Source organism: Cnephaeus nilssonii, assembly GCF_951640355.1.
Source record: "Cnephaeus nilssonii genome assembly, chromosome: 10".
Classification (NCBI taxonomy): domain Eukaryota; kingdom Metazoa; phylum Chordata; class Mammalia; order Chiroptera; family Vespertilionidae; genus Cnephaeus; species Cnephaeus nilssonii.
The window spans coordinates 5,889,375-5,915,901 of record NC_137081.1 but is presented as its reverse complement, the minus strand read 5'-3'; the positions used below and the strand labels follow the sequence as shown (position 1 = coordinate 5,915,901).

The following is a 26,527-nucleotide window of genomic DNA, read 5'->3' as shown; positions in this document are numbered from 1 at the left end:
AATTGCTGGGTTAGAGAGAAGGGCAAAATTCTGTAAGAAATAATGTCTTAGAGCTAAAGGGTCAAAATTAATAATTTTACTAACTATAATAAAGTTTTTTTAGTTACTAAATATACAAACATTCATGTAATTGTTGAACACTTAGTATACACAAGGTAACATGTAGAATTCTGGGGCTTGTTTCTTTCTCTTAAGAAGCGATCGTACATGACTGAAAATGCATGATCTGCTAATGAAGTTAACAAAGAAATTAGTGCAAGCCATTATTTTTCCATATTCCAAGAAACTGTTGCAAACAACATACCTGCAACATTATTGGGGGAAATTAAGATAACACACCTAAGAAGATTAGTATCTACCAATGGCTTCACAATTGCCATGCTCCGGTTTTCCCTCTGATGTTATCTCCTACATCTCTTCTCCACCGATCCTAAACACTTAATGCTCCTGGGGAACCTGAATTCACATCAGCTTTATCTCCTCTCCCCAGAGTTTCATTTCCTCTGGTCTTTCTCAGCTTCCTTTACAGAAAGAGCTCCTTAACGTCTTCCTCTACGAAGTTCCTGGCCACATTTTCAATAATTCACCCACCAATTGTGCTAACAGGATGATTTCACTCAGCAGAGGGTTAGATAATACAAAATGAGACTACAGATGTGTATAATTTTAAACAAAAACTATACAATAAGAAAATGATGACACTCTACTCTGCCATCAGCCACTCTTTATGCTTTGACACTTCTAACATTTGGATGCATTTAAACACTGAAGAAGCCTGAGATGTGAGGAAGCGTGGTAGAATGTTAACGGTCATATTACCTAATTCGTGTGGCAGCTCGTGACAGAAGACAGCGATGGATGTACTGATTCCTCCGGTCAGCCCCGCGCTGAAAGCCGCTCCTGAGGAGGGAGGGAAGCAGAAGTGATGCTTATGGCTCCTCGGTTTTGCCTTTTTCAGTAATGACAGGTGCAGTCTCTTTTGCCTTTCTAAACTAATTTCATAATACATGCGTGACTTACTTATCTTACAAACTATAGTTTTTGAACAAATAGTGAGGTTCAATAGGTGTTAATCAGAAAAGAGGTACTTAGTGAAAGAAATATTCCCTATTAAATTAAAATTTGTAGTTTGTGTGTAGCCTTTTAACTAACAGCTTGGAAGTAGTAATGGTTGTATTTCCATCTCTGAGTGGTAGTTTGAAAGTCAATTTTAACTCATATAAGTTCATTTATAGATAGTTAAGTGGTTAGTATTCTTATCCAAACTTTGCTGGGTTTAGAGCACAAATCATACAAATAATTATTTGTCTGATGGTCTTGAAGACTGAGAACAGAGGTATAAGCATCTAATTCTACTAGTAAAAACATTGGCAGCCATTGTGGATTCAAAAATACAGTCTCTCCTTTCTGAAAGATACCAAAGTATACTTCTGAATAATTATTTAAGAGTCTGGATCTCAAAGATCATGTATTAATCCTGTTTACTGGCAGTATCAGTTTACATTAGCAAAATTCTAATATAATATATTTGAATCTGGTACAATAGATTTTTTAACATTACAAAATTTTTCTTCACCTTTTTGGATGTAAAAAATTTAAATCCAAAATTTCAATTAATTGGTTCTCATTTGAGCATGTATAAATGTAAATGTATTTGAAAATACAATGTTAAGGTAGCTTTTTCAATATGGTAACAATACCTTGAATAAAATTATTAGAGAAGTATATTACAACCGCAATAAATGCAATAAAAATAAATTTAAAAAGTGTGTCCACACATTTAAAATAAAGATGCTGCCCTTACCAGTTTGGCTCAGTGGATAGAGCGTCGGCCTGTGGACTCAAGGGTCCCAGGTTCGATTCTGGTCAAGGGCATGTACCTTGGTTGTGGGCACATCCCCAGTAGGGGGTGTGCAGGAGGCAGCTGATTGATGTTTCTCTCTCATTGATGTTTCTAACTCTCTCTCCCTCTCCCTTCCTCTCTGTAAAAAATCAGTAAAATATATTTTAAAAAAATAAAATAAAGATGCTGGTATGAACACACACACACACATAAAGAAGCATATTACAGACATTTGTTTACATATTCAAAGAAAAACCCACTGAAATTATACCTTTATGTCCCCAACTAAACTCATCAAAAACATTAACATAGCCTTTAGAAAACCAAGTGACGGAAGTAATGTGTAGCAGGTATTTGTTAAACCCTAGCTTTCAGTCTTTATAATTTATCGTTGGTGAGGTGAAGAATGACGCAGTGGAGGACGGCCTTTGAGAGCAGCACACCGGACCCAGCTCCCTGCGAACTCACCGATGGCCAGCCCGTCGCTGAAGTTGTGGATGCCGTCCCCCATGATCACCATCCAGGCTATGTTAGCGATTCCTGTGTCCTTCAGGTCCGAGCCGGAGTGACAGGGGCCGTGCGAATGGTGCGAGTGCTTGTGGTGCCACTGATGAGCGTGTTTCCGCAGCACAGTCTTACTCTCGTCGTGGTGGTTGGGTGTCGCAGCGTGGAGAGCGTGCTCGTCGATGGTGTGGAAGCCGTCACTGTGAGAATGGTCCATGATTTTCTCCTCTTCCACACAAAGGTAATTTTTGGGAGGGGATTCCTGTTGGCCTTCTAAATCTGTCAGTTCCGTTTCATTAAGGCGATCTTCAGAAACAACCGAGTCATCAGTTCCTGCATTTACAATAGCAAAGGATATGCTTTACCCACCAGTAAATGAATGCATGTTTGCTAATTTAAACCCAGACAGAACAGCATTGTAATGAACATTTTTTAAGTGAATGTCTTTTAAAATTCACTAAGTAAATAAATATATGAAAACAAATACAATAAGTTAAAACGTGTGAACACACACAAGACCAAAAGGTGCACTGGGGACGGAGGAACTGAACGCAGTGGCAGGCGCGGTGCGGAGGAGCGGCAGGTGGAAGATGCTGGGACGTACGGAGTGCGTCATGAACAGCTGATGGACACCAAAAGGTGCAAAGTTACTGTAGCGTTTACAGGTAAAAAATAAACGCCTAACTTTTCAGAGAAAGAACAAACCTTCAAGTTTGGCCACTGTAACCTTCTCTTACCATGCAAGAAGACAAAGTGTAAATAATTTGCATCTCTCAATGTTCCACCTGACTGACAATACTACTCAAATCATTACTAGACTGAAGTTCAGAAGTTCATATAAATGACAATATCTGTTAAGTTTTGCTTTTTAAATTGAGGTTGACCTCTGACCTAGTTTTCAAGGTATTTATTATGTGACCAATATCCTAATACTCCCAAGTTCTATTTTGGGGCAGAGTCCACAGTGGGTCTAGGATGCTTCTTTCCTGCAGAAAATCACTGGTACACCCAGGGGAACAGGAGGGGGGATGTTAGATTAAAAAGTTCTGGTTTCCCTACAAATCGTAAGCTACCTTATTCCATCTACCAGGCAACAGAACAGCGGGGTGGGTGCGCAGAGATTTCAAGCACAGAGATCCTCTCCTGTAAGTACAAAGGCTGATCCTCCGTCCACAGAAAACCAGTCACATGCGGAGGCACAAAGATCCTGCCTTTCCAAGAAGTCACCTTAGCTAACCTACCACTCACAAAGCCTTTTTGTCTGTCTGTTTCATTGTCTTCCTGTAAAGTACAATAGGGTTTTTGCCCTGTGATGCAATTAATTTATCCCACTTCTGGTATAAATAAGGCTGAAACAAACCAAAAAACTAACAAAAGCACAATTAAGACACACTCGCAATTAAGAAAATTTAAATTAGAAACTAAAATTAGGGAAGCCACAAAGACACAAAATATCAAGCAACACAGACACAGTTTAGAAGTGATATTTCAATTGTTATGTTTTAAAAGTTTCTTGTTAGTCAGAACTATTCCCTACCTGCAAGAGGCTTGAGCTGCAGCCAGTCGGCGTCTGGCGTGTTGTTGATCTTGTGGTCTGAAAGCTTCCTGCCGATACTCGATTCTTCTGTGCTCTGCTTCATAAACCACTTCTGTTTCCCCTGGAAAAAAAGCTGGTGTTATTACCAAACCTGCAGCCACAAGTAGCAGCAATATTCACTTCCTAACATCTAAGGGGATGACTGGTGTTAACTTTATGCATAAATTATATGGTAAAGAAGTGAGAAAAAGAAAAAATTTTAGAAGTTAATCAAGGGGTCTAACCAGATGAAAAATTCAGCTATATTTGTATGTTAGTGTTGCTTTTTTTGAATATTCAACTAAAAGGTTCAAGTTCATCTAATTCAAAGTTAAAAGGATACACACTACTATATTATTATATGCAACCAAAATAAAATATGTGAAATATATGTAATCTCTCTTATCTAATAGTGTGTGGGAATAGTAAATCCCCAAAACTAATGCTTATTCCTTGAATTTTATTCTGTGATGAACGCAATCTCATATTTCCCTACTTGTGACATAATGAAGAGTAAAACCTAAGTTAAAATACCAAATCTGCAATTAACTTCTGAGACTGTTAAACTTATTAAATATAATAATATTCACCTGTAAAATGAAAATGATTATGAGGATTAAACGAGGGGATGTATGAACTATAAGTAACTGACCCTAAGCTTGGCGATAAAGTTTTGTTTCTCATCTAATCTGTTCTCAATTACTAATAAATTCTAATTATTGTATTTTATTGTTTAGGTTTGAATTTTCCTAACTAATCTCTAAACTGGAGGCCCGGTGCATGAAATTCCTGCACAGATAGGGCCCCTAGGGTTGGCCGGCGATCAGGGCCGATCGGGGCCTTCTGGCTGCCGGCCAGGGCCTCCCTTTGCCAGCTGCCGGCTGGGCCTCCCTTCATTCCGCGCTGCCCCCGGGTGGTCAGCGCAGGTCATAGTGAGCGAGCGAGCGAGCCAACTCCTGAGGGTACACTTTGCATATTAGCCTTTTATATATATAAATAGCCTCCTTTCTTCTTTTTTCAACTTAAGTACCACTAACAACGCTTCCAACTTGAAGTTCTATTTCTATGTGAACGTAAGAGACAAATAACAGGTATGTTAGACAGTCAGAGTCTTCAGCGATGGCCACCATCAGTGTCTCCCCTCCTGGCCTCAGCCTTCTTCTCCACCAGCAGCACGTACAGCGCATTCCCCTGCCTGCATTCGGGCTGGCCTTTGCCTTGCCTTCACCTAACACACCGGAAGTGAGGCTGGCTGGCACTTTGTCTGGCGGGAAGCAGTTGCGCTCTGGAGCTCGGTCCAGACTCTGTGGGAGGTGTGTGAGGAGACCAAGATGCAGGCACACAGACGAGGAGGGAGGCATTCCTGCACCTCACCTGCCCCGGCAGGCAGTGGAGTGTGAATGTAGCAGCGAGTGGCTCTAGCTGACACCAAGTGAAGCAAACACACTGCTCAGCTGGGCCCTGCCCAGATCCCTGACAGGATTAAGAGAAATAATAAACTGTTGCTCTAAGCCGTTAAGTTTGGGCTGTTCTGCTTCATAGCAATAGGTAGCAGAAAGGGGAGAAACAGACAATGTTCAAATAATAATAGTATGGAGACGTCCTCGGAGGAGAGAACAACAGTCATGAGTCACTGAAGAGGTGGAGGAGGAGCCGGCAGCAGTAAAAGCCGAGAGGGACAGAGAGAGTAAAGGAGAAAATGCGAACGGCTGCTGGGACTGCTGTGGCTCTGACTGCCCACTTTCCGAAAAACATGCCAAATCACCCCCCTCCAGCTCAGCCTGAACCGGTCATGGCCGGTGCTGCTGAACGGATGCTCTGAAAGCTCCCTTCCAAGAGCTGACTTTCCTCCCAGACGATCAAGTGTCTGTTCTGTTCGAGTATCACTCATCTCCTTTCTGCAGAAAGGCCTGCACAGCAGTCTCATCGTAGATTAGGCGTTGTCCTGTTCATCATAAAGGACATGCACGGACTTATCTACCTAGATTCCTTTCCTTGATATACTTGAAAAACTCCTTATTATAAACTTACAATACCCCTCTGCCAAGAGTACCTTCTGTTTTTTATCTCCCACAATTCCTTTTTCTTTTTTTTAAATATATTTTTATTGATTTCAGAGAGGAAGGGAGAGGGAGAGAGAGATAGAAACATCAATGATGAGAGGGAATCATTGATTGGCTGCCTCCTGCATGCCCCACACTGGGTATGGAGCCCAAAATCTGGGCATGTGCCCTTGGCCAGAATCAAACCTGGGACCTTTCAGTCCGCAGGCCGACGCTTTATCCACTGAGCCAAACTGACTAGGGCTCCCACAACTTCAAATTTACAAATAAGCTGCCATATTTTGGGGACTCTGTTCGCCTACATTAGTTTACTTTATAAAAATAAATGTTTCATTTTGCTGGTAAATTTAAGTTCAAACTGAGATCAAGATTAAATCATAAAAAAGGAAAATTTGTGTATTTTGTACTTCTCTGTAAAGTATACAGTCTCTAATAATTTAACAGATTAAATACTTACTATCTGCTGCTTCGATGTTAATAGGTATACACAACAGAAGAACATTCAGGCTTCACAGTTATTCCAAAACTCCTGTATATAGCTTGCAATATGTAACTGTGATCCAAATTAGGTATTCACCGAGATGGACTCTAAATTCTCGTGTTTCTTACATCTAATCAAATTTTAAGACTTCTTATTGATTCTTTCATTTTAACAGTTCTCTTAACCACCTCCTCTCCCCAGTCCTTACGCCATGACTGCAGTTCAAGCCCACCTCACCTCTCCTCTCCATGATCGGCAGTGATCGCCTTCGCCGACTCACTCCCCTCCAGCCACTCTTACTCAGCACCTTCCACCACATTCTAGTCTTCCACCACGACCTTCCACAACTCTTCAACACCGCGTGCCGTGGACTCTCTCTCACTCTGCTCTACGTGGGTCCTTCCCAGTTCCTTTACCATTCCTCAGATCCTTCTTCCCTGGCACACCATCGTGACCGCCCTCCTTCGGAGGCAAATAAACATGATGGTGTCCTGACTAAAATACGGCAATTAAAACGAAATATATTCTACTTGGAATAGGACATGAAAATGAGAAGTAGGATTTATTTCCCATAGTTAGCAACTGAAAGTCATGATGAATGAATCATAGTTTTACAGCTAGCTGTGGCTGAGCAAGAACTAGAATCACTCCCCCTGCCTCCCAGTTCAGAGTTCTATTGTAAACTATTTATTTTGTCTCAAGAAGATCTATAAACATCACATACATATACCATAAAAATAGCATAAAAGTTGTATCCTATGTGTGGACTGTATATATGGTGATCACGACTATCCAATGTTCTTGAGGAAGAAGAAAGTATTTTTTCTTTTTTGAATATTTGTAGTTAACTAACAAAATGTAAGAATTTTTTAATCCTTGTGTGTGTGTGTGTGTGTGTGTGTGTGTGTGGAAAGCTTCCTAAAAATGTCCTCTAGATTTAAAGAGCATATACTGAAGACAATCAGCACTGGTATCACAAACATGTTAGTGAGATATATTCAAGATAGAACTTTAGATACACATAAATCAACTTGAACACGGAGACGTGTAATCATGGTGAATGGTAACCCCAAGCTCACCTTCTTGGGGAGAAAATTCTTTTGATATTTGTTATTCTCATACATGTGACAGGAAACACAGACAGTTCATGACAAGCAGGGATGTGATCAACAGTCCAAGCATCATCTCCCACGTGGTTTGTTGCTCTTGAGAAGAATCACCATTTCCTTCATTTACCTTATTTCCTTCCTACAAAGCTCCCTGAATGTCAATTCTTACACCTCTAGTACTCTACCGTTGGCAAGGCTGTTCTGATAAAGAAGTGTGCTGTCTGAAAACATTTTCATTAAAGTGTATGACAATAAAAGCCACTTATAGTTGAAATTACCTAGGAAGACTGATGAAACTTGCTTGTATTTGTATATTTTTGCATCTTTGTAAGCGTAAACTGACCAATAGCTTTTGCATCCTGTTTAACTCAGTTAAATAAGATGTGATACAAATGAGCTGAGACTGAGACTACTATTTCTTGATTATAAATGCCAAAATAAATGTAATGACCAAAAATGGCCAGGATCAAAGCCATTTATTACTATGAAGATAACCTATTAAAAAAAAGAAATTTAAATCACACTAACACTATAATTAAACACATGGCCAGAAAACGATGGTCTTTGAGTTTTACATCCCAGAAAGTGAAATAAACAACTGGAAAGTACTCACTCTTTGCTGTTTGTAGTGCTGAAACATTCTAAGGCAGTGTTCAATGATAAATAACAAGTAAATGCCTCCTAGAGCGACAAGTCCTTTCAGTACAGCATCATACTCTTCCAGAAACTTCTTGGGCTCGTGTCCATGAGAATGGCCATGGCCATGGCCATGCGCGTGTGCGTGTTGGTGACTGTGATCATGTCCACCCTGAGACTGGTATTAAGAATAAGGAAAATTTTGAAACAAATAATTAAAATGCTATTGAAATGCTATGAAAGTACGCTTCATGGTAACTCTAAAACAAAGACCACCAACTCAAATGCTGAGAGGGGTTAAGATACATGCTACAGTCAGAGCCGTATCAGCAGTAAGCAGACAGGGAGCGATGGGTCCTTTGTCTATGACCCAGATAAATGCCTAGTATTTAGTAAAAACAAAACAAAAGGAATTCACCAGCGGGTGATCACTTGTGACTCCCTATCACCTAACTTCTTCTTAAGCTGATTATACAGTATTAATCTTAGAGAACTTTAAACATTAGAGAATGATTGTTAAAGTACACATCGTGGTGATTTGACATGTATACATTCGGACAGGTGAATATAACTGACATTACCAGTCTTTTTGCTATTTTAAAACCTAATGATTCAATTTATTTTAAAAATATTGCTATTAAAACTGCTCAAATGGAAAAAAATATTTATCCTATTAAGCAAATAAAATAGCACAAAGGCTAGATTTTTTTGTTAGAGCTTGCTAATGAAAGAACCTTTTAGCTTAAATACTTTCATTTTTATTTTATTTTTTAAGTTTAAAAAAATTTCTTACATGGGGCAGCAGATGAAGAAGGGCGTCTCCACTCATTGTTCCTACAGCTAGAGCAACAAGGAATGTGAGAAGGAATTTGAAGCATCCTTGGTTAATGATGGGAACCAAGATCACGCCAAGCAAGGAAAGCAGGCTAATGACAGTGACAGAGATGAGACCACAAATCCAAGCTGCGGGAAAGAAATTGATAGTCAACATTAGCATAAAAACATAAATCAAAAAAGCTCCCAAGAAAAATAAACATAAGATAAATGAGTCACACCCAGACTATACTTTTTAAGAAGCTTTATATTTTGGTACTGTTATGCTTAAAAACAAAACAAAATAACTAACCATATAACTAGCTTAAATACTTAAAAAAGGAATTAAGAAACTCAGAGCAAATTATAAATAGTATCCTCAGTGGCCCACCTTATCAGAAAAAGGGACTTAAAATGAATTAAGGCTGTGATTCACTCTTAATATCTAGACTGAATTCTAATGGCAAAGCCACAGCAATAAAACTATTTATTTAAAGAATCCTATATAATAAAAGCCTAATATGCAAATCAACTGAATGGCAGAACGACCTATGACGCGCACTGACCACCACAGGGCAGACCAGACACTCAATGCAAGAGCTGCCCCCAGCCCACAGGCCCCAGGCCAGCCAAGGCAGGTGCCAGCAGGGGCCCCCCCAATAGCCCTGCTGGTTGCCCCACAGATCAGCCCTGATCGCCAGCCAGGCCTAGGAACCCTACCCATGCTCGAATTTTGTGCATCGGGCCTCTAGTCTAATTATAAACCTCTCCTGGAAGCATTAAAGAAAAATCAAGTACATAATATACTGTAATCTTTGTAAATCTTTCTTTAAAAAGTTTAAGAAACTACGTATTAGTCCAAAATGGAAATATATTCACATGACATACAAAAGAGTCTTATTATTGTATCTCATTTCTTATTTTACAAGGATAATTCAGTTCTACTTTCCTCGATATCATCACTCCTCCACACCCAGTTCCAAACTCTCTTTCCTCCAATTTGGCTTTCTGTACAATTTACTTAAAAAACTAAAAAACAACCAAAAAAACAACCCTTACTTTTTAGAAATAATAATATTTGTATTTAAGCTTAAGTAAACTCTATCATAATTTCCTAGGTGTTAAAAAAAGCAATTTGGGTAATAAAATTCTTCTGATTTCTAACCAAATTACTGTGCTTTTTAAATCACAATTTATTTGGTATAAAACAAAGACAAATAAAAACTGGCCGGTATGGCTCAGTTGGTTGAGTGTCATCCCATGCACCAAAAAGTCACCAGTTCAATTCCCGGTGAAGGCACATGCCCCGGTTGTGGGCTTGATCCCCTGTAGAGGGCTGTAGGAGGCAGCCAACCGATGTTTCGCTCTCAACATCGATGTCTCTCTCTCCAAATCAATTTTTAAAAAACACATTAAAGAAGCATCTTTTATAAAATGTATACCAAACTAAGAATGTATAAACTATTAAATACAACTACCAAATGTTTCCTTTATTTGCACCCAAGATACCAACTGCAATTAAAAAAACACATGCTAAATGTCTGAAAGAAACTTCACTTATTCTGCAAATTAGGTCGCTTAAAACGTTGAAGGTCTTCGAGCTTAGTTATTCACCAATTCCCCTTCTCATTATCTAGAGAGAAAATGCGTTCTTTTAAAAAGAAGCGCTCATCTGTGGAAACTTTCTAATTAACTTGCTTCAAAGCATGCGCACGATAGCCGTTTTCTACACTGTTTCAGCATTTTAATTGGCAGAAAATGCTTATCAACCTATTCACACCCCCTTGGCAATTAAGTGAGGGTCAACTCTATGACTAAATGGGCCAATCTTGTGAAACAAACGATTTCTACAGTACACAGTACATAGTATATTGGGTTTGCAGCAGCCTTTGAACAGTTAATGAGGTAGTAGCTGTGCCTCTACGGGAGACTTATATAGAACAAGTTAACCTTTCTTAATGGTACAGCAGTCATTAAAAATAATTTCTAGCAGGGCTTTCTCTCTACAATTATCAACGTCTATTAGCACATAATTAATTCAATCTTCATTTCTGACAATGCTAATAACCACCTGCAAACAACTGATCAATATTCACTATTAGTAATGTATTTGTCTTCAAAGCAAGTACAATTTCCTATAAGGCTTTTCAGATTGAATAAACTGTAATTTGCAATATTTCTAGTCAAGCAGTTTACTATAATATGTAGATTATTCCAATATTACAGCATGGAAAACTCTAAGTCATAATCTACAGTGGATGTGGAAGCCAAAATTAGAATTTTTCAAAACCTTAAAAATAAAAAAAGGCTATTAATTTTAAATCTCAATGTGACAATCTCTCAGTCTCCGTCTTCCCTGTAAAGAACAAATGACTTGTTTTAAGTCAGTAATCTCAGGCCTAGCTTCCCCTTCTCTCCTGTCACAGTGACAATGCAGAAGGCCTGAAAGACGGTGCCTCTCGAGGTATTTACTCCTCCACCACGATCAGGGAACAGGAAGCCAGAGAGGGGCCTATTTATCCACCCAAACATCAGCGTTCAAACCAGGGCATGGACTCCCTTTACTAAGCATACCAGTCTGGACCCAGCCTGTCTACCTAGAAGACCGTTCTTGTATTTTTTCTTACTAATCTGTACTTACAGCAATACATACCTAGACCAGTATTTACCTCTATACCACTTTCCTATCTGGCTGCATCACCTGTTAAAACACTATGAAGTATAACTAAATATAACTCTCCATCTCCCGGTCATATTCTAGCAAAGCATACTTAAGAACCCTTTTAGCAGGAAGCAGTCGAGCACAGCACAGGTTAAGAACATAATGGGTACAATTACAGGCTTCTGTTTATCTTTTAAAATATAGTTTATTGAATTTATTGGGGTGACATTGGTTAATAAAATTATATAGGTTTCAAGCATACAATTCTATAATACATCCTCTGTATATTGTATTGTGTGTTCACCACCAAAGGTCTACTCTCCTTCTATCACCAAAGTTATCCCTGTCCCTTACCCTCTTCTGTCCGCCCTCACCCCCCTTTCCTTCTGGGAATCACTGTGCGTGAAGTCATATGGTACTTGTCTTGATCTGACTGGCCTTTTTCACTTAGCATAATACCCTCTAGGTCCCACTGGCTTTCCTCTGTGCTTCCTTAAAAACCATCATCTTAGCATTTCACCAGAGCCCTCAACCCCTGCTAAATGTTAAGCAATTAGAACACCAAACAATTTTAATGAGGGGCCCATTATTTACACTTGCCCATCAAGAAAGATCCATTTATCACAAACCTGTGTATCTTTTTTCATCTAGTTCTCTAGCAAAATCCTTCCTCTGCAATGCCACACTATACTGCCGTGCCTCCTGTCTTACCCAAGTCTTTTTTAAGCATACATATTAAAACATATTGAAAGACACCAAAAGGAGGGCAGTAATTCGGAATTACTTTCTAATTCAACTACATAAAAAAATTAGAATAGAAACCATCTTGAGGAGAAAAAGAAATCTTTCTTACCGGATGCCCCAACATTTGCTTTATCTTCTGGAACTGTATTTTTATCCTTACTTAAATCTTCAACTACAAGTTTGTCAAAATGTTCAATACAGAGTCTGCTGTCAATCTGATATAACAGCGCAGGGCAAAGGTACGTGAACAGATCAGCGGAGATGGGAGAGTTGGCCCCATGACCATAGTATTTTAACAACTGAGTGACGTTCAAACACTGTAAGGAAAGTGATAAAACAAATTAAATAAGAGAGTATTTTAAAAAGGTCATGCAGAAACAATTTACTGTATAAAGAAAATATTCGAATTATTATTTGAAAATAATTTGTAATACAATATATATATTCGAAATAAAGCTTTTGGATAGGAGTTTATGATAGGGATACATTCAACTTATTACCCAAGGCTTTTTATGGGTTTTAAAGGTTCTTCTATTCTAACACATGAAAGATAACGATCTATTGCCATTGATCAGAGAGATTCACAACTGTAATCTCAAGATTCTTACGGGGGTGGGGGCCAATCACTTCTCTAGTCAAAGTGTATTTATTAATTACTCAAGATTCTTACTTGTAAAACAGTGTTAAATAAATTTAAATTACTTTAGTTACTTTGCATTCTAGTATCAGACAGACTTTTTCACTGCCGAAGGGGATTCTAGCCCAATGCTAAAGCTGGGAGATGAGAACAAGGCAGCTTCACCCACTAGTACTTTCAGTGCAAAACCAAACAAAGCAGGAAACAGGGCAAACAAGTTTGACCCCATCATACAGAAAACAAGTATCTAAAATAAGGCAAAAAAGATGGTACTGCCTCTTTTTCATACACATCCACTTAGCTAGCATACCTGTTTATTGACTTGCTACCTCATTCTATGATTTTACCTACGTACAAAAACCAAACCCAGAACACACATACAAACCAAAAAATGATTCTTCCCAGGTTTTAACATAAGGTACGACACTACCCAATGCATACAATATTCCCATAAATCCTGAGAAAATTCAAAACACGCATCAGGTTTGATGATGCCAACCCTACAAGTTTGACACAAAAAGTAAACATTAATAATAATGTCCAGTTATTAGCAACAAAAGATTCTAGGCTATCACCCATAGTAACAGATGAATATAATTCTTTAAAAGTAAACTAAGATTATCAGTGTTTATAACTGCTAAAAACAAATTATCTGGTGACTTCTCCAGGGAAGAAACACAAAGATATTTACCTAGATGCAAAACATACTTAAATTGTAAAGACATAAACAACAAAGGATGAAGTCTTATTCCATCATATTCTATATTAGATGGTGCTGCTTTTTATACGTATGAACAATAAATTCAATTTTTTCTAAACTTAAGAGTGATACAAATTAGAATAAACAAAGGTGTTAATATACCTTTCATAAAACAAAAAAATAAATGTGTTTAAGATTAATATAGTTTTTAAAAACTAAGAAGAAATCAATTGATGTGAAATTATTCCAAAAAATCATGAAAACTTAGAAGAAAAACACAAACACCTCATGACTATTGGAGTTTCCTATTATTGTATATTTTTGCATTCACCCTAAATCTGTCAAAGGCATGAGAAGACTATATCATGAGCAAGTAGGCCCTATCATAAAGTGACATTGAGAAAAGAAACCTACGATATGCACAAAATACCCGATTTGGAGCTATATCAATGACTAGGACCCATTCTGTAATTAATTCAGTAAGTTAATAGTCATAAAAAAGAAACTGTCTAGTCACTTCCCAAGAGGAAAGATTGAACAAAAAAGGCTTCAATTTTCAAATATCTGGAAACCACCTAATAACAACATGAAAACTAACTTGGGGAGTTTAATAAAGTCATAAGCAAGGTAGTAAAATAATGAATATAAGGTTATATTTTCTAACAACCTTTAAACATTTAGATTTTAAGAACCCAAATTTGAGAACAAACAATGCAAGTAAAAATCCGGATAAAAACTTCAATCTGATTTAACTTCCTTAACGTGTTTATTTTACATTACCTAGAAATGTTTTAATATGATTAACTATTCCACCATTACTTCTCTTTTTACCTAAAATGCTCCACAATTATCTAAGAATTATGGAGCAACCATCTTCTTCTACTCACCTCATGCTGACGGTCATCTTCATTATGATCTTTGTGACTAGCAGCTGAATAGATTGCACTTTTTTTAACATGCGGTGCCTCTCGCTTCCTAGTGTGTCGAAGTTCACCTTCATTATCAGGATCAGGATCTTGGTGTCCATGACCAGGATCGTGACCATTATGTTCGGGAGGATGTGCATGAGAATGACCTGGGTTATGTACACGATCAGGTTTATGGACCCGATTGTGCTCATACTGTTCACCCTGATCATGGTTCGGGGGAAAACCTGGTGTAATGACCTCTGAATTTTCATCGTTCTTCCCTTTCCTCTTCCTCTTTCCTCTCGGCGGCTTACTTTCCGAATGTTCCTGTGTTTTATTGGTCTCTGCCGAAGGCTCATGGCTGGTCTCCCCACGCTCACCGTGAGTGATGGAATCATTGGAAAGATGGCGGGTGGTGTTATGATCGAGGTGATGGCGCACACAATGGTGATGACATAACCGATGATTGCGGTCGCGCATGTGTTTGTCATCAGACTTGACAGACACTTCGACTGTCTCTTTCTCGGGGTCACACTTATGGTACCTCTTTGTGGATACACTGGTCACAGTTTGGTTTTCTGAGTTTAGATGCTTATGGGCATGCTGGTGGTTATGGGAGTGAAAATGCTTTCCCTCTTGAACTGCCAAAATATCTAAGTGAGAAACATGATCGTGGCCAAGATCCTCATGATTAATCTCAACTACTTTTATTTCTCCGAGGCCCAAGTTTGTTAAAAGTTTCTCCAGACCAAAAAAGGATAACCTTCCATTTTCTCCGTAACGGTCAAAAAGTTTTTCGATGTAGTAATTTTTTTCGTTTTTGGCAGCGTCCAGCTCGGAGAATTTGCTCGGCTCCGACTCCGTGAGTCCATGATGGTGTCTGTGGTGCTCCTCGGGCCCGTGGTCGTGGGGCTCGTGGCAGTGGTTGCAATGATGAAAAATAAACGTCAGCAAGCAAATGAGGCAGAACTTTGTGTGCATGTGTACCTTCATTTCTATTCTGCCTAAAGGGATTTAAAGAGAGGCAAGCATTAGTTTGTACTTAGTCACACTCAAAATAACCACACTCTCCAGCAGCGCCAATCCACCCAGCAAACGCTTTACCCCGTTTTTCCGTGGCTCTGAATCCTTCGCTCCTCTTCCGTTCCCTGGAAAAATGGCCCCTTTTATCAAAATAGCGTACAGCCCTTTGAATTACTACAAACTGATAGACTCATCTACCAGACATCTACTTTGACTTCCTTTTAGCACAACACTTAAGAGTCTATGCATTTATACAGGAATTGGCTTCCTTTTTATCTGGTCCTTTACAAAATAGTGTGCTGATTCTGCTCTGAGTCCCTCTGGTAATTGCAATAAGGCAAGATGAAATAAAACGATAAAATGTGTGAGTTATAAAGAAATGGAACTGTCATTATTTACAAATGATAGGATGGGGTATGTAGAAAATCCAAAACAATCTCTAAGAATTAATAAGTTGATTTAGTTAAGTTGCTGGATATAAGAATGACATAAAATCAATTGTATTTCAATATACCAGCAATAATTAGAAAATTAGAAAACAGTATTATTTACAATAGCAAATAGCTAGTATAAATAACAAAAGATATGCAAGACCTTTACATAAAATATGATCACAGATTATTATTGAGAGAAATGCAAGACATAAATAAATGGATTACTATATCGTGCTTCTGACGGGCTGGGATACAGATCCAATGTAACCCCAATTAAAATCCCCGAAGTAACTCTGTGAGAATCTGAGATACTTGTAATACTTGGCTGGAAAAGGAACAAGCCGAGACGGGCCAAGATGCCTTTGCAGAAGTAGGAAGAAGATGCACTCAACCACGTTCTAAAGACGGTGTGGTGTTGGGTGTGGGAGTGAACATACCAGATACACAAAACTGAGAACAAAAATAGGAAAGGGCTCTCTTTTTCTTGGTGACTGTCAACTAGATCTCTATATACAAGAAAAAATAAAACAATCCCTCCCCACCTACTAAAAACCAATTACAGATGGATTTTAAATCTAAAACAATAAATATGAAAGCAATAAAATGTCCAGAACTGTGCTGTCCAATATGGCAACCACTAGCCACATGTGGCTCTGTAAATTTAAACTAACTACAATTACATTAAAAATCAGGCTTGGTCCGGCTGGCGTGACTCATGGTTGAGCAGCAACCCATGTAACTGGAGGTTCGATTCCATCAGGGCACATGCCCGGGCTGTGGGCTCAATCCTCAACAGGGGGCGTGCAGGAGGCAGATGATGATGGATGTTTCTCATCGATTATTCTCTTTCTCCCCCTCTCCCTTCCTCTCTCTCTCTCAAAAAAAAAAAAAAATCAATAAAGATACATTTAAAAAATAAATCTTAAAAAAAAAGCTAGCTGTAGCTTCAGTCATTCTATCCTTGCATTGACATATCCAACGCTGAAGCATTTACCTGCCACCGGCAGAGCAGAGCCCGGCTAACTCACCACACTGTCATTCTAAAAGCCCCTGCCCCCCCCTCCCCCGCCAAGCCTCCGCCCTCACGCTCCCCTGTGTGTTCCTTCCTCAGCAGCTGGTCGCTGTTTCATGTCTCTGACTTCACACCAGCCTGCCATTCATAAGCAGTCAGGTAAGATCACCTTTCCTGTCCATTAGGTTCGAGAAGAAAAATCCCTGTTCAGGGCAATCTTTTAGTAACAAGAACGCATTTTGACATTTAGCAACATGACAACACAGACTATTTCTGTCTGATTACCGTTAGCTATCCCTATAACTAATCATTAAAACCATCAAGATCCTCTGTTATTTTTTACATTTATCTTTATTGTTCAGTCTTACAGAGGTCCCCTTATTTCCCCCATGGCCACATCCACCCCACACCCCGTCCCTCCCCTGGCCTTCACAGCACGGTGGTCTGCGTCCCTGGGTTATGCATATAAGTTCTTTGGTTAATCTCCCCCTCCCTTCCCTCTGAGAGTCCACACTCTGTTCCATGCTGCTATGTCTCTGGATCTATTTTGTTCATCAGTTTATTTTATTCATTAGAGTCCACATATGAGTGAAATCATGTGATACTTGTCTTTCTCTTGTTGTTCACAAGGAAAATAATACAACAGTTAGTAAATAGTACAATAACCTCTGTTTTTCGTACTCACAACTGTAAACCTACCTTTGCCCCACTCTGTATATGAAAATTACATAAATTCTTCTACAAACATAGAGGGTTCCTACAGCACAGCCCCTCTTCTTATAAAGCTACATTCTGATACTCAGACCTGGGGTAGATTTTGTGATACACAGGCACACAGAAACATAAAAAGGAAAACATTATAAGAATATTATGAATGCCAGAAAAACAAAGCAGTGCACACAAAGAAACAATTTACTACAATGGCTCAGTTGTAAATAACATTCATAAAAATGTAACACTAAATACTGTTTTGAAACAAAATTACAATATAATTGTACTGAAAAACTGGAGTACAGGAAATAGGAAGATATGTGGAGCAATGGAAAGAATGCTAAATCCTCCTCCTTCATTAATCAGATAATAGCTAAAATGGAAAATGAACAGAAAGTAGTGAACATGCTGGAGACATGGCAGCAAATAGCAAAATCATCACCTAAAGGAGTCCTTGTTTCTCTAGGCAGAAGAATATAAAAGAAGGGGACTGATATTTTTCCTTCTCCCTGAAGATTTCACAGAACTACTTAAGTCTTTAAACTATATTCATGTTCAACTTTGATTGAAAAAAAAAAACACCTAAAAATAAAAGTCAGCAATTATAAATCTTAAAAAAGTTTCTGTTAAACAAAATCACATTATGTCATATGTGGAAGAAAATAAATTGTAGTTTCAAGATTTTTCACAAGCATTTGTAGTGTTTTAATCAATAATTTTAATTCTAGCTGTTTACTTGTTTGGATAATTCTAAGATGTGGAGAAAGACTACAAAAATTTTAAGTTTAAATGCCTTATGATATACTTCCAAACTGGTTTCTGGAGAAATTAAGTTTTGTCATACTGCTACCAGCAGTATGATCATAGCATTCTCATTAATACTTGGAGTAATTTTGGAGTAATATCTTGCCTTATTTTCATTTATGCTTTTTAAATTATTCCTGGTGTCTCATTGTTTTTATCAACATAGATGTGATACTACATAATAATAAATGGTCATATTTTCTGCAAAAAACACCCTCAGTTCTGCCCAGTGCCTTTTAATTTTGATTACAATGGTTTACCCTTTCATGAATGTTTTCCTGTACATGCACTATTAAACTGTTTTTGTAATTTCTTCTGATCACTAAATTTTAGAAGTTTCTTCTCTCCATATCTAATACATATTTCCTTCTTTTTTCATATTTCCTTCTTTTAAAAAACTAAAATTAAAATGAACATGACCCCCAAAGATCTAGGACCCCCTAACACCCATTTTAGGGAAAATAAAAACATCATTGAACTAACCATATACTCTTACTTATTTATGTTAAGAAAGTTTATATGTTAGCCTCAACAAAACCTTCAAGTTCTTGTGTTTAAGCAAAAATCTTCCTAGCTTTTACTAAAAGCTCTAGTATTTCTTATAAACTATAAATCGTATTATGTACTATATATTTACAGTGAATTTAAAGAACATTTTTCTTAAAATCTCTTTTGGTGATTTGATTTTAGCATACCTTTCCGGTTTCCTTCTTCAGCTTTTTAAAAATTGGTATGATTATTTTCTTGAAAATAATTATTTATTTATACTGGTTATATACATAAAATTATTCACTTTACTTGAAAAAAACTGTAATATCCTAATTAAAATAAAATCTTAAAAAGTATGTTCTACTTCACTTACTGCACCTGGGATGTTAATTGGCACAGCCACTATGGAAAACAGTATGGAGGCTCCTCAAAAATGTAATAGAATTACCATATGACCCAGCATTCCTCTTCTGGGTATCTACTCAAAAAATTTGAAAGCATTCATTTGCAAAGATATATGCTCCCCTAAGTCCATTGCAGCATTATTCACAGTGGCCAGGACATGGAAACCACTGAAGTGTCCTTTGATAGATGACTGGATAAAGATGTGGTACATATGTACAATGGAATACTACTCAGCCATAAGAAAAAATGAAATACTGCCAATGCAACAACATGGATGGATCTTGATGGAATATCGTGCTAAGCGAAATATGTCAGAAAAAGTCGAGAACCATATGATTTCACTCAGTGAGATATAAAACTAAAAGTAACAAATAAACATCAAAAGCAAACAAAAACTCATAGACACAGACAACAGTGTGGTGGTTACCAGAGGGAAGGGGGATGGAGGGGTAACAAGGGGTAAGGGTCAAATACATGGTTACGGAAGATTTGACTTTGGGTGGTGGGCATGCAATCCTATATATAGTTGATGTATCAGAGAATTCTGTACCTGAAACATACTACTATATAATTTTATTAACCAATGCCACCCCAGTAAGTTTAATTTTTTTAAAAGTATGTTCTGAACATTAAAAAGTTATGCAGTTAAATTTCTACACTAAAAAAGATCTATGGGGACAGAAAACATGATCTTGTTGCTTTATAATATGTATATCACACATAATATATAGTATCTAACTATTCTCTATTGGTACATATGTAATCTTATATATAATTATGTAATAATATTATATTACAATCTAATGTTTTTCTAATATTACATTGTTTTAGTTATTTCATTGGTTTATAATAACAAGTCATATATTATTCTCTTTATCTTGATAAGGTATGTAAATCAATCTTGCCATAGCCCCCTTCATCAAGAAGGTGTAACAGTGTGAAGTATATTTCTTCACAGAAACAGAATGATTCATCTTCAGAAGTGCATTAAGAATTATTATTCCAAAACATTTGTTCACAGACCTGTAAACATGTGATCATGAATTGCTTTGTGTTCCTTTTTTTTAATTATTTTTATTGATTTCAGAGAGAGGAAGGGAGAGGAAGAGATGGAAACATCAATGATGATAGAGAATCACTGATCAGCTGCCTCCTGCATGCCTCCTACTGGGGATCCAGCCTGCAACCAGGGCATGTGCCCTGACAGGGAATCGAAAACTGACCATCTGGTTCATAGGTTGATGCTCAACCACTGAGCCACACCAGCCATTGATCTATAAAGGGAATGGGTGAAGAGACTAGGAGGAAAGGGGAAGGGAAAGGGGACAGGCAGGCAGGAAGAAGACATAAAAATATGAAATATATTCTGCTCTGAAGGAGGTACAAGGAAGATAAAATTAAATTAGTAAACTGTGAGAGCTGCTACAAAAGTACCAGAAACAGTAGGATAGTGTTAGGTGGTAGCTCAGAGTTGAAGGCCAAGGGCTTCACATTCCAACTCCAAGCACTGATAAAGGTGTTACACTTCCTATTAAGGGAGAAGGCACCTGGAGAGATGAAAGGCTTCTGCATTATCTAGGTCCGTGGTCTGCAAACTGCGGCTCACGAGCCACATGCGGCTCTTTGGCCCCTTGAGTGTGGCTCTTCCACAAAATACCACGGCCTGGGTGAGTCTATTTTGAACAAGTGGCATTAGAAGAAGTTTTAAGTTTAAAAAATTTGGCTCTCAAAAGAAATTCCAATCGTTGTACTGTTGATATTTGGCTCTGTTGACTAATGAGTTTGCCGACCACTGCTCTAGGTGAAGAACAGGAAAACGCACACTCATACTATGCATTGATATTTGACTGAATGTATTTCTACTGAAGTATTTTATAGGTCCTAGGAAGATATAATTATTGTAAGTAATAGCAATATGTCAAATAATGATAGAGCATTAAGAACTGGATCCAAGGGTTGGCAGGCTTAAAAGGACCAGATAGTTAACATTTTAGATTTTGCGGGCAAGCAGAGTGTTTAAGGCAACTACTCAATTCTGCCATTAGGGCACAAAAGTAGCCATACACAACACATACACAAAGGAGAAGGCTGTGTGCCAATATTTAATTCACAAAAGCAGGCTGATTTGGCCTATGGGACATAGCTTGCTGACCCCTGGCTTACCCTACACATTTTTTTAAAATTACCAATTCAGTAGACAACTGTAGGGAAAACCACTATCTTAAAGCTCACAAATTCACAGAATATATGAAGTGAATTCAGAAGAAAGTTTACAAGAGGGCACATCTGAAATGGTTTAATTCAGATATTAAGAGAACAGTAGGATGTAGATCTTTGTTGTCTTGTTACTCCAGCTGAAGGCTATTTAGATTTTCTACTTCCTATGTGAATGAAAATAAGTCTAAGAACTAAAGTGATCATTGACTGACAAGTCTAATTACTAGATGAAAAATAACCATACATAATTCATAGTAATTCTTCTAACAACAATACTCCGGTCCTATAAAAGTACATAATCTTAATAGGATAAAGATACTTTCCTACAACATTGTGATTTACTTTTCTAATCTCCAAAAACCTCTTTTCTGAATGGAATGGATGGTCCCCAAAAGTAGAGCCCATATTAAGGGTAAACATGGTTATTAGAAATGTTAACGGAAGGACAAGTACTACCTGATACCTCCTTCTCTTTTCAGCAGTAAAATATCTAAACTGTAATGAGTAATTACAAAACTAGGTAATTACAAAACCATCTACCACTCTCAGTGAATATAGTTTAAACATAAAGATTTTAGATTTTATCCTTATACTTACATCTATAAATACCACCACCACTATATAACAATAAAGTGTGCTTTGATACTATATAATAATAAATTGTGTTGTTTTAATGTCAGAACATTAACTGTGGTCTCTTATGCAGCTGGAAATAATTTGAGTGCTATTGCTATGTAAATCTTTACAATTTGAGTTATAAATTGCCTTTATACCCACTGAACACACTTTTGAATACTCTGCGATATATTTTTGAGATTTTATTTGCTCATTTTGGAAAAATCTAAGTCATTGTGTGGCCCACTCACAGAACTTATGAATAGAAAATAATGAAAAGAAAAAGAATAGTTTGGAATACTGATAACTAGCATAATTTGAAACTTTAGTTTACAGGAAATCTTGTGATTATTAAAGGTCCAAGAGAATATTTTTCAGAACTCATTCTATAAGTCACAGCTCAAAATAAAATAGAACTTAAAAAACAAAAGCTCACCATCCATGCAATTTTAGCATATTCAATTTTATTTTCAGTACAGTTGAGGCAACAAAAAGTTATATGAAACTAGACTGATCCCAGAAAGCAATTTTTTATCCTCGCCGAGGACATGTTTTCATTGAGAGAAACATCAATGTGAAAGAGAAGTATTGACTGGTTGTCTCCCATCCGGGGACTGAACCCGAAACCTAGGTAAGTGCTCTGACCAGGAATTGAACCCTCCATCCTTTGCTGCACAGGACGACGCTCCAACCAACTGAGCCACCTGGTCAGGGCCAGAAAGCAAATTTTTATATCACACTTTTCAAGACAAAGCCCAGATTAAATAAATCAAATTTATGGTATTCATATACAAAGCTAATTTAATAGCTACACCATTAACATATACCCCTTTTCCTGCTTTGAAAAATCCCCTACAGAGTCTTGCAAGGAAACCTGGTATTATACTGTTTTATCTCCACACAAAACTCACCCCTATTTGGAAAACTGGGAGCTAAAAGCAATAAAATTTAACCAATTCAAAATGACTGTGTCTATCTTATTAGAAACCCTAACCAGCAGCTGGCGAAAATGTCAAGTAGACCAGGACATGTAACACTAAGGAGTCTAATTGTAATTTAAATAGATTTGTTTTAGGAAAAGGTGAAGAAAGTGAAGTTAAACTCAAGAAAACGGCAAGGGGAACAGAACACTAGGGGGCAGCACCAAGCTGCTGGGTCAAACTGGGCACTTTTCTAACTTGTAAACATTAAGCTGAAGTTTTTCATGAGAACGCTATTTAATGAAAGGTGACTTTATAGGTTTATAAAATTTGTTATAATTTAAAAGACTGGCTTCCTGTTTTGATTGCCTACACTGCTTTTCCTTTTTCTACTGTATCCGGTCTTTCCTCTTGTGATGATCAAAATGCACTAGTGACAATGTCCTTTCGATATAAAACACAAGCCCATGGTATTTCCCATTCTTACGGCAGGCACCACACAGACAAGGGCTGACATTTTTATCCAAAGCACTTCTTTGGGCTAATGCTAAATTTGTGGTGTACCCAACGTTTTTTTAAACTTGATTAAAGAGCTTGGCAACCAAGCTTGAATTCACTGAGTCATGCGTCGTGAACATGTGGCACCAGGCTGTGGGGAAAGTGCCCCTCAAGGATCTGAGTCTGGCAGGGGAGAGGATGTGTTTATGGAATTTAAGTTAGAATGCAAGAGAGGCAGAAAAAAATTCGATGGGTTATTGCATATGAGTCAGAGAATGATAACCGCAGTATAACTACCGCTGCAAAGGCCCAGTAGAGACCATTAAACCTCACTCTGGGGGTAACAGTATCGGGGGAAACAGGAAGTAGTCCTTCAACCACTGAACAACTGAAATACATCTATGTATGTATATACAGTGAACTGAGTAGGCTTGGGTTCCTTATGTCATTGAATGGTCACAGTAAACCCATGAGGTACGATTTTTTTAGTACTTCCAAGTTCACATATAAAAAGATTAAGATAGCCAAACTAAGTAATAATGGGTCAGGGTTTGAAACCTTAAGTCTTACTCCAAAGCTGAGGGAAGAGAATAATAGGGTAAATTCTCTTTAAAAGCAAATTATCATTCCCATTGAATAATTTCCCTTGTCTATAGACCACCTATGGCCTATATTCTCCATAAATCAGTTAAACGCCCCCCCCCCCCCAGTCGTACTAGAGTAGTAGTACCTGCATACTAAACTTGAGGCCTCTTAAAATACTTCAAGTTAGGTGCTCAAAAAAGGTGAACTGCATTTAGTCTTTAAGCTGTTAGAATGAATAGAACTTGTTAACAGGAAGAACAAGTACGGGTTAACATGTAACATATTACTGCTACCACCGCCTCATAGGAAAGGGCTTCCCCAACAATTTCAGCACCAAAGCCATTCTTGCACGGGGGTTCCCGACCAGGGGTCTGGGTACTGAATTCAGGTGTGCTAAGTTTGATAGGGAAGAACACCGCTTTACTTTTAATTAACCGCTTTCTGAAATGTAGTTCGTATGACTATAAGCAAAAATCACAGTCATACACAGTACCTGATAGCTATCACTAGAAATCAAATCCTCCCAAGATCATTTCCAGTCCTTAATAGTGTGAAACTAGCCATCAGACCTGCCGCTTCTGTTCATGCTTCCCTGAAACATCATGACCTCCTCACATGTACGTCCTAATTCTAGGTCAGTACCACGGGTTTCTCTTGTAATCCTATGCATTTTGTCCACCTGAAAACACCCTTCGGAGGTTCATCCCTCAAAAGCCTCAAGAGTTTATAGAAAGTCCCCCCAGGCGGCCACTGTTTCATTCATCATCTTCGTGTGTCACCGTTCCGGATACAATGTATTCCTCTCTCCCCCCCCCCCCCGCCCCCGGAACAGTCCGTGCGGGCAGGGGCCTGGACCCCCCGGGTCTTGAACCAGGGACAAAGAATATTCCAGATGTGGGTAAAAATATTCCAGATTTGGGTAACAGGAAGCCCTGGCCCTCCAGAACCGCCCTCCCTTCAGGCTGGCAGGGGTCTCCCCAGCACCGGCCACAGGCTAAGCCCTGGGCTTCCCACCTGTTCCTGGGGCTCAGGCGGCACCGAGCCCGAGTTCCTGGGGCTCCCAATGCAGCGCACACCTGCCACCCGCCAGCCAGGTGCGCCCGAGGGCGGCGCCCCGGGCAGAACCAGGGGACCTGCCGCGAGGGGCGTCCAGTGAGTCCGGGAAGACAGCAGAGCCGCACGACCTGCGCTTTGATATAAAATCATGTGCTTTAATGTCACTTTATTAGATCAACAGGCCCCAGAGGGAGCGACCCTGCCCGCGGCGCCGGGCTCCGCGGGGGGCCCTCCTCCTCCCCGCCGGGCGCGGGGCGGCCATGCGGGCGGCGCCCACGTGAACCCCGGGAGCCGCGGGAGGCCGTCCACGTCACGGCCCTGCGCCCCGCCAGAGCAGCCGGGGGCCTCGGGGGGGCCGGGGAGCGACAGGCGGAGCGGAGCGGGTCCCCGGGTCCGGGGAGGGGTTCGCCCGGGTCCCCCAGCCCCTGCCCGCGCCGGGCCCGGGGCGCTCGGGCCGACGCGCTTCCAGGAACAAAGCCGGGCTGCGGCCCCCCTCCCCGCGCCCCAGGTCCCCCGCGTCCTCGGCTCCGGGGACCCCGCAGGCCTCGGGGTGACGCCCCGGCAACCCGCCTCGGCCAGCCGGTGGCTCCGGGGGGGAACCGGCCCCCCGCGAGGCCTCCCGCGGTCCGGGCGGGCGCAGAGGCCGCGTCCGTTAGCCTCCGGGGCCGGAACTGCGGGGCCCCGGCTGCACCCCGGCCCCCGCGGGGACCCCGCAGACACGGGGGGACGGGGAGGGAGGACGGGGGCGCCGGGTACCCTCGGCCTTCTCCCCCGCCGAGACCCGCCTGCGGAGCCGCCCGCCCGCGCCCCCCGCGCGCAGCCCCCCAACCGCCGCCCGCCCGGGGGCCCCTCCCGCCCCCGAGGAGGCTCCGTGGGGCGCGGGTCCCTCCCGCACGCGAGGCCCCGGCCGCCGGGCCGCCCAGCGCGCCCCCGAGGGCCGCGGCGCCCCCACGCGCCGCCCCACGCGCCCCGCCAGCTCGCCGCCGCCGCCTGCGCCGCCGCGGGGACCCCGCGCCCGGCCCCCGAGGTCCCGCCGCCGCGAAGCCCCGGCCCCGGTGGCCCCGGCCGCCCTCGCCGTCGCG

The 26,527-nt window shown here is 40.0% G+C and overlaps 1 protein-coding gene across 5 annotated transcripts in view; it reads right to left on the bottom strand.

Moving 5' to 3' along the window:
- SLC39A10 (solute carrier family 39 member 10) overlaps nucleotides 1-26,527 on the bottom strand; it is a 57,032-nt gene that overhangs the window by 4,312 nt on the left and 26,193 nt on the right. For 3 of the 5 annotated variants that reach the window (XM_079782985.1, XM_079782982.1, XM_079782981.1), the window contains exons 2-8: nucleotides 14,656-15,680; nucleotides 12,541-12,748; nucleotides 9,006-9,175; nucleotides 8,190-8,390; nucleotides 3,885-4,005; nucleotides 2,312-2,680; nucleotides 820-900 (exon numbers count right to left, since the gene is read on the bottom strand). In XM_079782985.1, coding sequence (XP_079639111.1) covers nucleotides 820-900; nucleotides 2,312-2,680; nucleotides 3,885-4,005; nucleotides 8,190-8,390; nucleotides 9,006-9,175; nucleotides 12,541-12,748; nucleotides 14,656-15,669 — 2,164 coding nt within the window. In that variant the 5' untranslated portion in view covers nucleotides 15,670-15,680. Of the gene's footprint in view, nucleotides 1-819; nucleotides 901-2,311; nucleotides 2,681-3,884; nucleotides 4,006-8,189; nucleotides 8,391-9,005; nucleotides 9,176-12,540; nucleotides 12,749-14,655; nucleotides 15,681-17,844; nucleotides 23,006-25,403; nucleotides 26,270-26,527 lie in introns of those variants that run through there. The other 2 variants (XM_079782984.1, XM_079782983.1) reach the window with 2 other exon arrangements.